Source organism: Hesperophylax consimilis, chromosome 17, assembly GCF_061612785.1.
Source record: "Hesperophylax consimilis isolate HC1 chromosome 17, BYU_Hcon_1.0, whole genome shotgun sequence".
NCBI classification, from domain to species: Eukaryota; Metazoa; Arthropoda; class Insecta; order Trichoptera; family Limnephilidae; genus Hesperophylax; species Hesperophylax consimilis.
In genome coordinates this window covers 7,502,289-7,518,632 of record NC_142852.1, presented here as the reverse complement: position 1 = coordinate 7,518,632, position 16,344 = coordinate 7,502,289, and the positions used below count along the sequence as shown (strand labels likewise).

Sequence of the window (16,344 nt, the reverse complement as noted above, 5' to 3'; positions counted from 1 at the left end):
TTATTTGAAACCGCACAAGAGTCCCAACTGCTCCCAACCATCTGGAGCCAGTGAGACTATGGCATCCACAATTGAAATATGTTGTGAGGCTGAAAGTAATAGTGGGGAAATGAGCTGAGAAGTACCTGGCTATTCAGGCCTAGTCACCAAACACGGCCAAAGCCAATTCAAGCAATTTTTCAATTCCGAATGGTGGTCTTACACCAGGGCGATACTGAGAGTATCTTCCACTCTGGAATGTGCTGCAAATATACCTTATATTCTCCGGATCGCTAGTCGAGGGACTTACCCCTGGAAAACGGAGGCCATTAAAATACTATCGGAGACCCGTGAAAAATGACATGATAGTCTGGATTCTAGTTAGTAAATAATGCTTTCTTGAAATGGAATCGCGCAGATCCTTGAAAAATCACATAATACAATATAACTTGTCAAGATTAACTTGAACAAAAGAAATACACATTCTAAATATACAATTTATTATTACAATAAAAATATTATTTTATTATACGGACCAAAGAAATTTATACAAAAGAAAACTAGTAAAAAAAATACAAAAATACCCTGACTGAGGACGCCTTAGTTTCATTGGTTTGCAGGGTACTGACAAAATTTTTAGAAAGCAGAGACATTTTTTTTTCCTCATATTTGATTTAGCACGTCTTTCTTGGCGTTTAAAAAAACTGAATGTTTTTCAAAAAAATCTTTCTGAACTAAAAAACATTGTTATAAAAGTTGTCCATTGCTTTTGTTATAAATAATGTTTTTTGTGTTCAGGATAACGGGAAAGCCAAGAGAAGTGATCCTGGAATGTCCCCCGGCCGTAGCCAGCACGGAAGAGGGCAGGAAACTCGAGGAGTTCATGAAGAAGGTAGTGGCCGGAGCCATGGTGTTCCTCAAGGACCATCGGTGAGACCTCTTTAATTTTTTTATCCATTTCAAAATATAACTAACTAACTAACTAACCAACTAAACATCACCCAGTTTATTTTATTTATAACTAGTGGATCCTGCAATGTTTTGCTATTATTAATGTCTTTCTCAAGCATCTCCGACTTATAATTCAACACTCCTGGCACTAATAAGAACACACTTTGAAATTTTCAGTCATATCGGTCGAATACTTTTCGAGTTTTGCGAACACAAACATAATGATTAAATTTTTCGTATTTTTAATGAGAACATTTGAAAAGTCGGAGACGCTCGAGAAAGACATTAGCAATCTCTAGCTTTATCTTCTTTATTCTATGATCAGGACTGACTAAACAGACTCTATTTCAGAGTTAACAGAGTAGTAGTAAACAGAGTAGGTGACATTTTGGTCTCCGGTAATGCATTTTTTCAATTAACTTTTATCTCACGTGTTGCTACTGATAAGAATCTGTAGCGATCGACGAGATTCATCTAGAACGTTTCGCCTATACAAAAAGCATCGTAACAGGAATACTCCAGACAATGCGAAGCGTTCCTACGTACCTACCTGTCTACGGGCTACCGACGTCTAGAACTACCTACGACAATACGTTGCGAGTTAGACTAGCACATTACGCGCATTCGCTAGAAGGTTCTAGCCTGTTGCCTAGGCATAATTTCAGCGCCAACGAAAATACCAGAAGTACAAAAACGGAGCTAGTTGTCTTCAGTTTACCAGCGGTCTCGCCCGCTTACTACCGCCACCGACTGGGATATATAAATAGGCCCGACGCAGCGAGTATTCAGTCAACCAGCTCGCGCGCTCGTAACCTTGACCTAGATATCGCCTGCATTCCACGCTAAATAATATAGTGCCTACTCGTATTTATCCCGTAAAATAAACGCGTTATTATTGTGAAGTAATTGCTATTTGTGCATTTTTAACTCTTTGCACGCGGCCATATCAACTGTTGTTATGGCAAAAAGTCTATACTCACACGCGGCTGTATCAACAGTTGATACGGAAACTTTGACGGCCGATATTCCAGCGCTCTTTCGTGATAAATGGATTTCTTGCTCACTTGGACATTCGTAGAACTATCACGATGCTGACATCTACAAGAATTTCTCAAAAATAAAATTGTATTTCATAAAAAAAGATCGATAATCAAGTGCGCCTCTTCGCGCCTTTTAGTCCTTTAGTTTACATTTTTGTCAACGGATGGCGTTAGTACTAGTATGTCATTCATAACTAAAAATGATAAGTGATCATGGTGTCCCACTTGTGTCTATCACCTAAGTACACACACGCCGAGTGAATGGCGGGAACACATTCAAAAGATACGGTACGTCTTTGTATGAAATTTTATGTTTTTGTTTTTATAAACATCTAAGAGTGTTGACACACGAGGATTTGTTTTCATATTGTGGAGAATAATCTGTTCTGTCTATATAGTCCAATAAATCATGCCAGAATGCTATAATTTGACATTAAATTGCGTGCATAGGTATTTGAAAATATGTACCGCGTACGGGTATAGATAAAACGGAGCAAATTAACGCGTTCAAAAGGTTAAATAAACGCTCCAACTGAGTAAATCAAGACTTTTATTTTAGTACACCAAGATAACTACAAATCTAATTCCAGCACGCTTGTACCATGTGATATACTCCGTTCCATTCTCATAACATTGAAAAGTTAGTATTCAATACTGTTTGAAGTTTGTATGTTTGTGTTTCAAGACTGTATTAACCCTCGGTGTGCCAACCCAACTAAAATGACGAGCGGGCCCCCCATGCGATGTAGTTTCTCCGGGACAGCTATTTATATTCAGAGAAATGTTTTTTTCTCTCTAAAGTTATAAAAAATATTATATAATGAATAAAAATGAAAATATTCTTGGGTTTTATTATATTTTCAAGATAAATAAACGTTCGTCACAATATAAATAAGTCACGTGAGGTTTTACTTTAAATAAATACAGTACTATGATTTCTCTAAATAGTATAAAATAAAGTCGCTATCCGCGTCCGTCTGTTTGTTCGCTTAGTTCTTTTGAAGTACGTAACGGATTATGATAAAGTTTTCACTATCATTTAGAAAATTTCTTCTGGAAGGTTTATATATATATATATATATATATATAATACAGGGTTTTCCAATAAGAGGTGTTATTTTGATATTCAATCGTAAAAGATCAATGGTTTCGTTGCTTGTGTGGCACGTAGCGCCGTCTTGTTGAATGTAAACGCTGTCCAGATCAATACCATCCAATTCCGGCCATAAAAAATCACTAATCATCTCTCGATAGCGCAATCCATTCACCGTAACTGTTGCTACATCCTCATTTTCGAAAAAGTAAGGTCCAATGACTCCGCCGGACCATAAACCGCACCAAACAGTCACACGTTGTTGAGGATAGAGAGGCTTTTCAACAATAACTCTTGGGTTTTCCGAGCCCCAGATGCGACAATTTTGCTTGTTGACGAAGCCACCGAGGTGGAAATGGGCCTCATCACTCAAGATGATTTGCATTTGATTCACTCAAGTGAATTTTAATAATTTCAATGCGTTGTTGAAGCGTGTATCGTTGCATTTTTATTAATGGCGTAGTTTCTACTTGTCAAATGTCAAAAAATGACAGCTTCAAAAGTAACATCTACCGAAATAGCGGGCTATTCAAAATAACAACTCTTATTGGAAAACCCTGTATGATACATGCTTAGTATATTTATAGAAAGTAGAGAAAAGTCAATGTTTTGTATCAAGTCTTAACCCCTCCGACTTTTCGCGAACTTGAAGCTAAGATGTCTTTACCGAAATGTCAATTTCACGAAAACGTTGTGTTATTACCGCCTCACAATCAAAGCTCTATAAATGAAACATTACTGAACGGAGCCGAATAGTAAAAACTGTTTTAGAAAGGTTACAAAATAGGCTTTCAAATTGTTGTATCATAAATAAATATTAACATTTGTAAATATTTAAATTTAGAATGGAAACATGAAAAAATTGTAAAAATGACTCACCTGTAATGTTTTATGTAAAAACGATACTAAAATCACGGATAATGTAAAAAAAAAACACTTATTTCATCGTACAAATGTACAATAAACAATTCTGTCACTTCACTTTTTGACGTAGGTCTTTTTACGGGTTTCTATGGATAACTTTGAATAGAGATGTGAAGCTTCATTCAATACGAATATTCTACTTTTTGTTTTAGGGATGTCACTAGAAGAATAACGGAGTTATGACGATTTTTGTGGAAACACACGCGTTGACGTGTAAACACGCTTATTGTACTTGACTGCTATCGTTATTTTATCGTGTATATCTGCTTACGTTGCTGACCGGTTAAAACAATATTTTCATGCGCTTAAATTGCCAACACTGGCTAAACCTTATGAGATACATCAAAATAATGTACTACGGAATTGTATGTCTTAAAAAGGCCTACAAAAAAGTCCTGGATGGTATTTGTCTATCTCCTAAGGATAACCCCCAGTAACGCCGGGTGCACGTCAGCTAGTTTGAAATAAAAAAAAATAATGGCATGCAGCACGGAATTTGTGACAAAATCAATGTTTGCAAGTGGAGAAATGTCAAGCTAGAATAATATTAAGTAACATTATATCCTTGGAGCATTTTTTTTATGGTTCCAATTGATCACACAATCGGGGCAAGCGCGGTGAGTTTATAACGAATCCGTTACAGATTCCCTGGTATTCCAAGGGTTAATGCAAAATAAGGGTATTTTATTTAATGTTGTATCACTTTCAGATACGACCCTACTGAAATATACGGGGACGAGGCTTTTGGAGAAGAACTGAGAGCCATTCCGGATCCTTGCCTAGAGCCGGAGTCTATGCTGCAACAGTTTCTGTACATCCTGGAAAATGCCGGTAACATTTTTTTATATACATCTTCAATTTGGAGGACAGTGCTGCCCCGGGAATCTTTCATTGGATAACCAACACCTCTGCCTAACTCACCCCAAGTGGCAAGACTTAGGGGGTATTTCACTATCTCTGATTATGTTCTGACCATAGACATATGAATATTAGTAGACCTGCCCTAAGTGATTAAAAGCGTATTATCCCCACTCCCCATACCGGTTCCATTGGAGCCGGCTGGGCTCGCGTATGGCCTCAAGTGAAATTTGAAAACGTGACGTCATCATTCTTGTGCGAACTATGGTCGAGGCATCATCGGTTCATTTTACGAAATAACACGGCTAAATGTTGACTTGTGATATGAAAACTTGTAAAAATAGATGTGAAAAAGAGAATAAACCCAATTGTCGTATTACATTCCATATATAAGCATTATTTTACTTTATTTTAAGCATATTCACATCGTATAATATAGATCAGTTTTAGAAACATATACTATCACATCGAGAAACGTCTGGACGCGAAACACAAAGCTGGTTGGTTGCTGGGAAGTAAATTATGAACATTTATAAAAGTGTCTTAACTAAATACTTAAACGAAATATTCGACTCTGACAATATAACCGATTTTTTTTGTCGAATTTGGACTTCGCAAATTTGTTCATAACGTGGCGAGTAATTTGCGCTCCCATGTAAAAATGTCTATTCATTCAAAAGCAGGTTTTACTTTTAAGAAGTAAATGGTGATATTATAATGCGAGATGCCTATTTACTGTCAGATTGATTTATTGACGAATCACAGTCAGCCTTACTCCCTTCGTTCTTCAACAGTTGATTTTACCCCTCGCCATTATCTTCTCGTCTATTAATTCCTATGTCTGTGGTTCTGACTAAGCACTAATCCGCGGATTAGTCATTTTTTCGTTTTCACTATATCTGAATAACGCTAACGCTCGGGTTAAAGTTAGATTTGACTAATCAGTGCTCGAACTTCACGTTAGGCGCTATTCCTCGAATCAAAGTTGGCGTCAAAACATTCCGAGTTTGACAGCTGAGAAGTGAGTCCAATTTTGTAGAATGAATTTGAATGCTTGTATGATCCATCCTGAATTATTTGATTGTGTTCAAAATAAGAAACAATGTATTAATTCGACACGAATCTATCTAAAATGACCTGATAATCAACATAACATAACCAAAAAAATGCACACTTCGCGGTGTGCGGACTGTGACGCATGACAGCCGTGGCAGTAGATGGAGAACTGCAAACATTTTGCGATGTTGCCAGACTATTTCGAGTGTTATCTATCCGGAAGCTCGGAAACAATGGTGAAACGGTCGCCGTTGAATAACGAAGTTATTCTGATCTTTAAAGCCAGCCAACGGCTAGCTAGTCAGATATTTAGCCCGACATAGTGAAATACCCCCTTAGCAGGGGTGCTCAGGTTCATAGCGTGACATTTGCCGACCAGCTTATTTTTTTCCATTCCAAAATTTCTTCTCTTAAAAAGCCCCTCCACACACCATTCCCAATGATGAAAAAGGCCCTAAGGGGAAATTGTTTTCTTCAGGGCCTTCTGTGTGGAGTTAATATATACATACAGATTCTATATTGTTTTTTTATTCTAAGGATAAGGCTCTTGACTATCAAGCCAGAGGTCGCAGGTTCAAATTCCGGCGTGTTAAAAGAAATTTTTTTATTTGAATAATTTATGTTATTTGACAATTTACTAATTAAAAATAATATATAGTATATTTGTATAACATGTGGAGGATATCACCCTGTATCACCCTGGTGTGAGAACACCATTCAGAATTGAAACGTTGCTTGAAATGGCTTTGCCCGTATTTGGTGACTAGATCTAAATAGCCAGGTTAACCCACCTTCCTCTTCCCCATCGCCTTCCGCTCCCCACCACCTTCAGCCTCACAATATACTCCAATTGGGGATTGGGGACAAAAACCGATGGTATGTTTGATAGATTCCGCTATATTAAAGAATGATTGCAGTCTGTCCTTATTCTACCGATATTTCAATGGAAGATGCTCTGTAGATCTAGCGTCATTGATTCTTGTGGTACCGGTGCACAATTTGGAAACAAAGCCTCTGGAGATGTTATCTTCAACTTTGTCGATAGCTTTATCCCTTTGTAATATACAATATTAATAAATTTTATAAATAATTTTTTTTCAGGTCCTTACGGAGCTGATAAAGCGGCATTTTCAATCCTAGTCAAAATTGAAAAATTGAAAGTCAAAATACCTTACGAACGTCACTTTCTCTTACTCTGTTTATTAACTTCAGTATTTCTACAAGTACGCGCTGCTGCCGATTTGGTGTTCGACAAATACCCAAACGAATTCGAACGAATTCAAAAATTCACACGTCCTAGATTCTTAAAAATGATGGAAATTTTCAAAATTTTCAAGCCGCCCGATTCCAGAAATAAGAGCGTTACGAATTCGCCAAGAAGCACTGCGTTGAATAATGCAAGACGCACCGGAAATCAAGTGCTCAAACCAAACATAGACGATTCTACGGTTGTAAGTGAAAATAATGCTAAAATTTGTGATATATTTGACATTGCTAGTCAAAAAGATAATGATGATTTATCTGTCAAAGATTCCGAATTTAAAAATGGAATCGATTCGGTTAAAGTTGATTCCGATTCTGAATTAAAGAATGTGATAGATTCGGCTGGCGAACATTCCGATTGTGAATCGAAAAAAGAATCGTTGGCCACCGATCTGAGTGGAGTTTTGCAAGAATTAGAAAAATGTGATTTTAAGAAGCTCGGTTTAAAAATTGAGGAAAATTTTGAAAAGCTTTCCGGAAATCATTTCGGTGTGAAACGTCACAGTTGCGATACTGATGAATCGGAAGCCAGAAAAAAAATGAAAACCCTTGACGACGAGAACTTTGACAGGACAAGAGAGAGAGTTTCAAAGTCTCCCGAGTCGGTTGAATTGAGAGATGATTTGAACTCAACGGGGGACACGGTCGTGTTGAATCTCGATGATTTGAAAGTTTATTTAGACGATTCTGAGTGCAGTTTAAATCTAAGTAGAGATTCAACTAAAGAATCACAATTCAAAGATTGTGAGTCAATCAAATTATCTGAATTAATGGGTAATTCAATGAAAGACTCATGCACTGAGAGTGATTCAAGTCAAGAATTACACATTGAGTTTGATTCAACTAAAGAATCACACCTTGAACATTCTGACTCATCAAAATTGTCTGATTTTAAATGTGATATAACTAGAGAATTGCATATTGAGCGAGATTCAACTAAAGAATCACCCATCGAACGTGATTCAACTAAAGAATCACTCATCGAGCGTGATTCAACTAAAGAATCACCCATCGAACATGATTCAACTAAAGAATCACCCATCGAACATGATTCAACTAAAGAATCACCCATCGAACGTGATTCAACTAAAGAATCACACATTGAGCGCGATTCAACAAAAGAATCAGACCTAGATCGCCACGACTCTACAGTTGAGAACAGCAGTTCAACCGACGAGAAGGTCATTGCCGAAGTTAAAGAAATTTTGGATGGCGTAATAGAATCACGCGGCGCGAAAGCGATTTCGCACTTACAACAAAATGATGCTCGTCTATTTAACGAGGCCGAATTCGAAGATCAGCAAATGTGCAACAACGATTTGCGTAATAACGGCGGAACTTCGAACAACACCCGGTTCTTGCCACGGAAAAAGCCGTGGGAGGGAAAACGTTGGAAGGGTAAAGGGCCTAGGAGCAGCTACGTCAGAAATTACTCGTGGAACGATCCTGATGCATTGTGCGGTATCGTTTTCGTGGACGAACCTTTAATGGCGAAGATATTATGCGCTCTAATTCATGTAAGTAAATTAAAAATTCACTATTCTCTCAGTAATCCGCCTGCCCAAAAACCGTAAAAAATATGCGATAACTTAAAACCGGTAACAAGCGAACACCGCTATCGATCTTTCGTTTTTTGATTTAAAGGTCTAAAAATGGTCTCATATAAATCGTTATAAATCTCCCTTACTGTCGGTTTTAGAAAGAGAAAACACCACGCTTTATATTCAAATCAACAGAAGAATTTAAATCTGCACTTTTATAAAACCAAAAGTTCCGGCGGATAATGTATAGGCGGATTATATATTTATAGTAGACGGAAAACCAAGCGGCAGATTTCTGAGAGAGTGCTGGATGTACATTAAATACTATATATTTTATTCATTCTGTTTTTATAATCTTATCTGCTGACAATTCATAATCAGTGAGTTTGTTTATTTAAACGCCCATAGGGCTTTTACCTATAATAATGTACATCTTTATTTTTTAGTTATTCAGATTACATATAAAAAATTTAAAAAAAATAAAAAAATCAGTGTTAGCAAAATACAGGTTACATAAAAAAATATCAGAGTTGACAAAATATGTTACATAAAATATAAGAATTTTAAAAATATAGGTATGGATAGAGTAAGTGAGACGAAAAATATAAAATCTTCCAAAATCCACAAAATCAACCATAACTTTTATTCCAAACTTGCTTTTAATTAACATTTTAGATAGAGGATTCAATGCTAAGCAAAACCAAAGAGGACTTACTTAGACTTACTCTATCCATACCTATATTTTTAAAATTCTTATATTTTATGTAACATATTTTGTCAACTCTGATATTTTTTTATGTAACCTGTATTTTGCTAACACTGATTTTTTTATTTTTTTTAAATTTTTTATATGTAATCTGAATAACTAAAAAATAAAGATGTACATTATTATAGGTAAAAGCCCTATGGGCGTTTAAATAAACAAACTCACTGATTATGAATAGTAATACCGGGCATTTCAATTAAAAGAGGGATTTTTCAAGGAGACTCATTGAGTCCTCTTTGGTTTTGCTTAGCATTGAATCCTCTATCTAAAATGTTAATTAAAAGCAAGTTTGGAATAAAAGTTAAGGGTAATACAAGGGAGAGTAGTACAATTTCGCATTTATTATTTATGGATGATATAAAATTATTTTCGAATTCTGAACAAAATTTAGAGAAAATGATCGAGGTAGTTAAAAACTTTTCAGATGATATCAAAATGACATTTGGTTTAGATAAATGTAGAACGATCCATATAGAGAAAGGCAAAATTGTAGATGGGGACGAGAGTATATTTAGAAATTTCCAAATTACTAGTATGAAAAGGGATGAGGTTTATAAGTATTTAGGATACCCACAATCAAATAGATTAGACCATAGTAGTATTAAAAATGATATTAGGATTAAATTTCAAAATAGGATAAGGAAAATTTTAAAATGCAATCTATCTGCTAAAAATTTAGTAAAAGCAATAAATACTTGGGCAATACCTCTATTAACGTACTCATTTGGCATAATTAAATGGTCTAATACAGATTTAGATAACTTAGAAAGATTAATTAGAACTACGCTAACAAAGTTTAATTGCCATCATCCAAATTCAGCTATAGAACGAGTTAATTTACCTAGAAATTTAGGAGGTAGAGGTATAGTCAAAATAACTTCTTTGAAACATAATCAGGTAGAAATGCTAAGAACTTTTTTCCATAGGAAAGCTCATAGCTCAGAAATGCACAAAATAATTTGCAAGGCAGATAGAAATATTACACCTTTAAATTTATACGATGAGAATGCCAACATTTTTATAAATCCCAACCAGGAATTATTAGATTCCTGGTCAAATAAAATTTTACACGCAAAACACTTCAATTATCTCAACCAAACGTATGTTGACAAAATTAAGTCAAACAAATGGTTGAGTATTGGAGAGTTGAGCGCAGAAATAGAAGGATTTATGCTTGCAATTCAGGATAGAGTCATTAATACTAAAAATTATAGAAAGCATATAATCAAAGATACAAATCAAATTGATGATTTGTGTAGAAAATGTTTGGCTTTTCCGGAAACTATAGAACATATTATATCGGGATGTTCTATATTAGCACCGTCCGAGTATACATTTAGGCACAATCAAGTTTTAAAAATAATTCACCAAAATTTGGTAATTAAACATAACTTGATTGACTGCCGTAATGTAGTACCATATTATGAATACGAACCAAATTCATTTTTAGAAAACGAATTTTATAAAATATATTATGATAAAACTATACTAACAGACCGAGCGATTAGTCATAATAGACCCGATATAGTTTTACATGACAAAATTAAAAAAATAACTTATATCATTGATGTTGCTATTCCAAATTCCTGTAATATTCAAAAATCTGTTAGTGAAAAAATAAGAAAATACACAGATTTAGGAAATGAAATAAAAAGAATTTGGCATTCTCAGACTATAAAAATATTACCATTCGTTATTTCGGCTACTGGCATTATACCTAGCTCTCTAATTAAAAATTTAGGCGTATTAGATCTATCAAAAAATTTATATATAAAGATGCAAAAGTCGGTCATTTTGAATACATGTAGGATAACAAAAGATTTTTTAAATATTTATGTTGAGGGATCAGTAGGATTTATAGGCCCTGTTAGAAGTTCTACCGAGCCGAACCCTCTGATATGAAAATATCTGGAGACGGTGAATTTTTTTTTTTCCCATTTGATATCTGGTGATTTGACGTGTTGTTGTTCTTGTATTGTTTTGTATTTATTTTACTTATATAATGCACTTACATAGTGTTGATTGACTAGCTGATCATTTGTGGAAAAGTGAGTGGAAGGGTTAAGTTTTTCCTTTGGGGAAGACTTAACCCGGACAACTAAATCGGAAGTAAAAAAAAAAAAAAAAAAATGATAATAAGAAAGTATAACAATAGTTTACAAATTAGGTAAAAATAGTTCGCACATTCTCCGTTTAAAGTTGGCCAAGTTCAAATTATTGTCAAATACATTTATATTATTTAAGTATTTGTTACCAAGACTGTGTAAACGTTGTATTGGAGAGTGAAAACTATAGTTGGAATGAGATGTATGTATGTAAAATGTTGATATTTGCCTAGTTGTTCGTGTAGGTATGTGTAGATTTATTAAGTGCAGGAGTTCACAACAATCGAATTTAGAGTTCAATAATTTTAATAAAAAGGTTAGGTCGTTTATTTTTCTTCTGTTTTCTAATGTCGGAATATTTAAATGATACAATAATGACTGGTAATTTATGTGTTCTAAAGGGATGTTAAGTTTAAAATTGACGAAGCGTAGAAATTTTCTTTGAATTCTTTCAACATTATGAATATGTACATTGTAGAAGGGCGACCAAACTATGGAGTTATGTTCTATCAGGCTTCTAACAAGGGATATGTACAATAGTTTTATGATTTGTAAAGATTCAAAGTTTTTAATTGTTCTTAATATAAAACCTAATGTTTTCATACCCTTATTCACAGTTTGTTGAATGTGGGCCGTAAAGTCTAGTTTCTCATCCATTATTATGCCAAGATCTCGCATTTCCTTTACTCTTTCTAAATTTGTTTTATTTATTGAATAGCCAAAAAATTGTGATGTTTTTTTTCTGGAAAAGGTCAAAATTTTGCATTTTTCTACATTTAAATATAAATTGTTTTGTGAACACCAGTTATTTAGCATGTCTATATTAGATTGAAGAACTTGACAGTCGTTTAAGGAAGTTATTTCTTTATATAATTTAATATCGTCGGCGAATAGCAGTACATTGACATTTTTAAAGCAGTTGACTATGTCATTTATAAAAACAATAAATAAAATTGGGCCAAGATGACTACCTTGCGGTACGCCACTAGTGGCCAAAAATGGTTTAGATAAAAAAGATTTTATTTTAACAAGTAAAGTTCTACCAGATATGTAGCTACTTAACCAGCTTAACATATTTGCTCTGATTCCTATAGCATGAAGTTTTTGGATCAGTACTTTGTGAGACACTTTATCAAAGGCTTTCGAAAAATCAGTATATATACAGTCAACTTGTTTATTTTTAGAAAAAGACTCCAATATATAGTTTTGAAACAGTAGTAAATTTGTTGTAGTTGATCTACCTCTAATGAAGCCATGCTGTTTGTCATTTATTAACTTTGTTAGTGTGGCACTATTAAATCTTCCCTCTTCTTTCTGTAAGAAATTTGTAGGTAATGCAACTATTTTAAGCTTGCAATGTCATTTCATTCTTGAGCTATACAGCTTTGAAAATAATGTTTAATCTTAAAAATGAAGATGCCATTTTGCCTTCTGGAAGTAATTCTCTAAACGATAGTAAAAACCCTATCAAAATCTGTTGGGTATTATAGAAGAACTACAGGCATAGCGCACAAACAGACAGACGCGGATAGCGACTTTGTTTTATACTATTTAGAGATTAAGAAGATTAGTGATGGACGAACTTGTGGATGCAATCTGGTAGACATAGGTTGATGATAGTTTGTACAGCGCCCTTGAGGTGATTTTTCACAAAAATCGGCGCTATTTAAATCATCCAAATATTATTATTATCATGTACATGAAAATGAAACATGGTTTCTCTTTCAGGAATATTGTCGATCCTGTCCAGATTTGCAGTACGTCTGTCCGCAATACACAGTGGACAAGATGGTGGATCCACTCACAGATCCCAGAGAAGCTGAAACCGAGCACAAGAGACAGGAAGAAGTCTTAAAAAGGTACAACATTTGGTTTTGAGTGGTGAACACATTACTCGGGGTAATTACTCTGCAATAGCCATCCCAAGCCGAGGTGTGAGCAACCATGCTGAGTGACGCTGGGGAACAGTGCACCAACGGTACCTTACACCAGCACTCGGGGCTCTGTTGGGGTGGTCCTTCTATTTCTCTAGATCTCGTGGGACCAAAAATGGATCATAAAAACAACAAAAAAACTAGGGGCCTTGGAATTTCATCTGAAAATATGAAATACTGTTTTTGAAAGCGGATGAAAGAATCGGATTATAATATGTCACGTCTGATGAGCATGGACCCTTGTTAATCACCAGGGCTATGACGGGGCTAAGGCAAGGAGGCCAGAATGTGTGAAAGCATTGAAGAACCTTGATCATGTTGTCCTGTCTGAGGGTGTCTGGAGAGTCCGCCAGCGGTGAGCAGGACGACAGGTCCCCGCGAAATCCGAATGAGTTAGCTCCAGGTAGAGATTCGTGGGAAGGAGTGCGCGAGGCCATCTTCAATTAACCAGCATCCATTGAACGTTTGGCAGGCTACGCGGGGACAGTGATGATTCATCTTTGTGTCACCCCGACAGCATGCTTGGTAATCCAGTGTAGTCTCCAAGGAATTGAACTTCAAGAACACTCACAAATAAAACTATTGTATAATCCAAATAACTGATTGTATATTTTAATCTCACCAAACAACAACACTCGCACAAAGAACAGGCTGATCCTGCGCAGGAGTCAAAACGTTTGTTTTCATGTTTGGTTAGTTTGCACGGAAAGTCTGTATCTTTCATTCTCCGAAGGATCGGTTGATGGTATCCGCGTGCTCATTTTCAATTTTTGGTATAAATTTGTCTGGCCAATCTCAGAGCAGCGGAATCGTCCTCCAAAAAAACCGCGCGTCTGTTCGTTTTTGTCACCGGTCCTTTCTACCCGCCTATCTCGCCCGCTCGTCCAACCGATCGCAGGGCAGCCACCCGAAAAACTCTCAACAAAACAATAATCGCGCACTACCCTGGCAATCCAAACTTGCACAATTCTTTAAATGAACATGTGCAATTATTTTTTTTAAATAAATGAGTTTTTTTTCGATTGTCTTGTCGCTTAACAATAATTTTTTTCTTGTAAACTGTAAAAAATAACATTTTATACGAGACTGAAAAAATATGTAAAAGCATACAAGTACTATAAAGGCTGTCACTTGTGTCTATGGTTAACTTTTAAATGCAAATACAAAAGCTGGTGTTGCCACTTTCGAACACCGCTTAAATCATAGATCTCACAGTAATACAAAAGGAGTAGAATGACTATTATGAGCCTGTATCAGCTTGTGCCTTGAAGTACACAAGTACTGCTGTGGTTAAATTAAAAAATATATATTATGAACAATAACAATAAATTAGTGTATAATTATTTCTTATCTTTTTTTTATTTCGTTCTAGATTCCGTACACACGAGTGCAATCTCCTGATTGGAACCTCGGTCCTGGAGGACGGGATGGACCTACCCAAATGCAATCTCGTCATACGTTGGGATGCACCCAAGGGGTGAGTTGCAACCATTTTAATATCCCCCTCTAGCTATATATTACCCAACAGCCAAAATACATCTTCGTCACATGAAGATCGGAAGGTCTTTTAGTTGGTTGAGTAGTCCAAAGCCATGGTTTCATCTCCTGGCGTCTCACAGATCATATGGAGATCATAGATGATGACCATTATTGAGCCTCCTGAGTAGTCGATATAAAAAAAATAAAAGTGGACCTAAATGTAATCCTTGAGGTATACCACTAAAAATATGAATTGTTATCTACGTGCCCTATTATTTCATTGATGTCGCGTCACATTATTATTATTATTATTAAATCTTCGTCACATGAAGATTGGAAGGTCAATTAGTTGGTTGAATGGTCCAAAGCCATGGTTTCCTCTCGATAGCATCCCCATAGATGATGACCATTCTTGGCGTCCTGAGTGGTCAGCATAAAAAATAAAAGTGGACCTAAATGAGATCCTTGAGGTACACCGTCAGAAGCTATGAATTGACGTGGGTGGTTGGGTACAATCCTCTGTTAGCTACATAAGTCCTACATTATTACACAAGTAACATTGTAAGTAGTAAGTACATGCTTGTCTAGTCACAAGGGTGTCCCAAGCTTGTCCAGGGCCTAGTGTTATCAACAGATGCATCACCCACTTTTATCTGGTTTCCTCTTCAGTGGTACCAATGAGTTTGGAACATAAAAAATATAAATTTTAGTAAATAATAGATGTTTATTATTTTCCCATTTTTGTTTGCAGATATCGTTCGTATGCAGCGTGCAGATCTAGAGCTCGAGCGCCAAAGTCTCTGTATGCCCTGATGGCTCCGCACAACCCCAGTCGACTAGTTACGGCACTTGCTAATTATGCACAAATCGAAAAGGTGCGTACTAAATACATATAATATATATCATGTACAGTTTGAGAAGTTGAACTAAAAGTAGAAGTATTAACTTCGTTCTTAATTTTTCTGTAAGACTATTGAGTTATTTGAATAGCTATTGCGCCCTGTTCCAGATGCTGGTGAGGAAATGCAGTTGGAGGGAACCGGGACCGGCTGAGGAGGCCCACGCCAGCAAGTTCAGCCCCCTGGTAGAGCCCTACCGGCCGGGGGCCCAGGCCGTATCACTGGCTCAAGCGGTACAGCTGCTGAATAGGTATCAAACCTTTTTTATGTTCGGATTCAACACTTGTACGTTAATACTTCCATTGATTCCGAGTAGTCTCCCCTTACTTGCAAATATTACCCCGCCACAGGCGAGAGATTACAAAACTGAGGGAATACAAAAAGGTGCTGTAAAATAGTGCAATACCTTGGCACGATGATGTTGTCTCTCGCCCGATGATGCAGTCCCGAAAACCC

General features: G+C 36.0%; 1 protein-coding gene across 1 annotated transcript in view; it reads left to right on the top strand.

Moving 5' to 3' along the window:
- The window catches only part of Dcr-1 (Endoribonuclease Dcr-1), a 111,841-nt gene that overhangs the window by 17,597 nt on the left and 77,900 nt on the right, over window positions 1–16,344 (top strand). Inside the window, exons 6-12 of the mRNA XM_089641762.1 lie at window positions 778–909; window positions 4,697–4,818; window positions 7,003–8,681; window positions 13,305–13,435; window positions 14,883–14,987; window positions 15,741–15,864; window positions 15,999–16,138. Of these exons, the coding sequence (XP_089497888.1) occupies window positions 778–909; window positions 4,697–4,818; window positions 7,003–8,681; window positions 13,305–13,435; window positions 14,883–14,987; window positions 15,741–15,864; window positions 15,999–16,138 (2,433 nt within the window). The remainder of the gene's footprint in view (window positions 1–777; window positions 910–4,696; window positions 4,819–7,002; window positions 8,682–13,304; window positions 13,436–14,882; window positions 14,988–15,740; window positions 15,865–15,998; window positions 16,139–16,344) is intronic.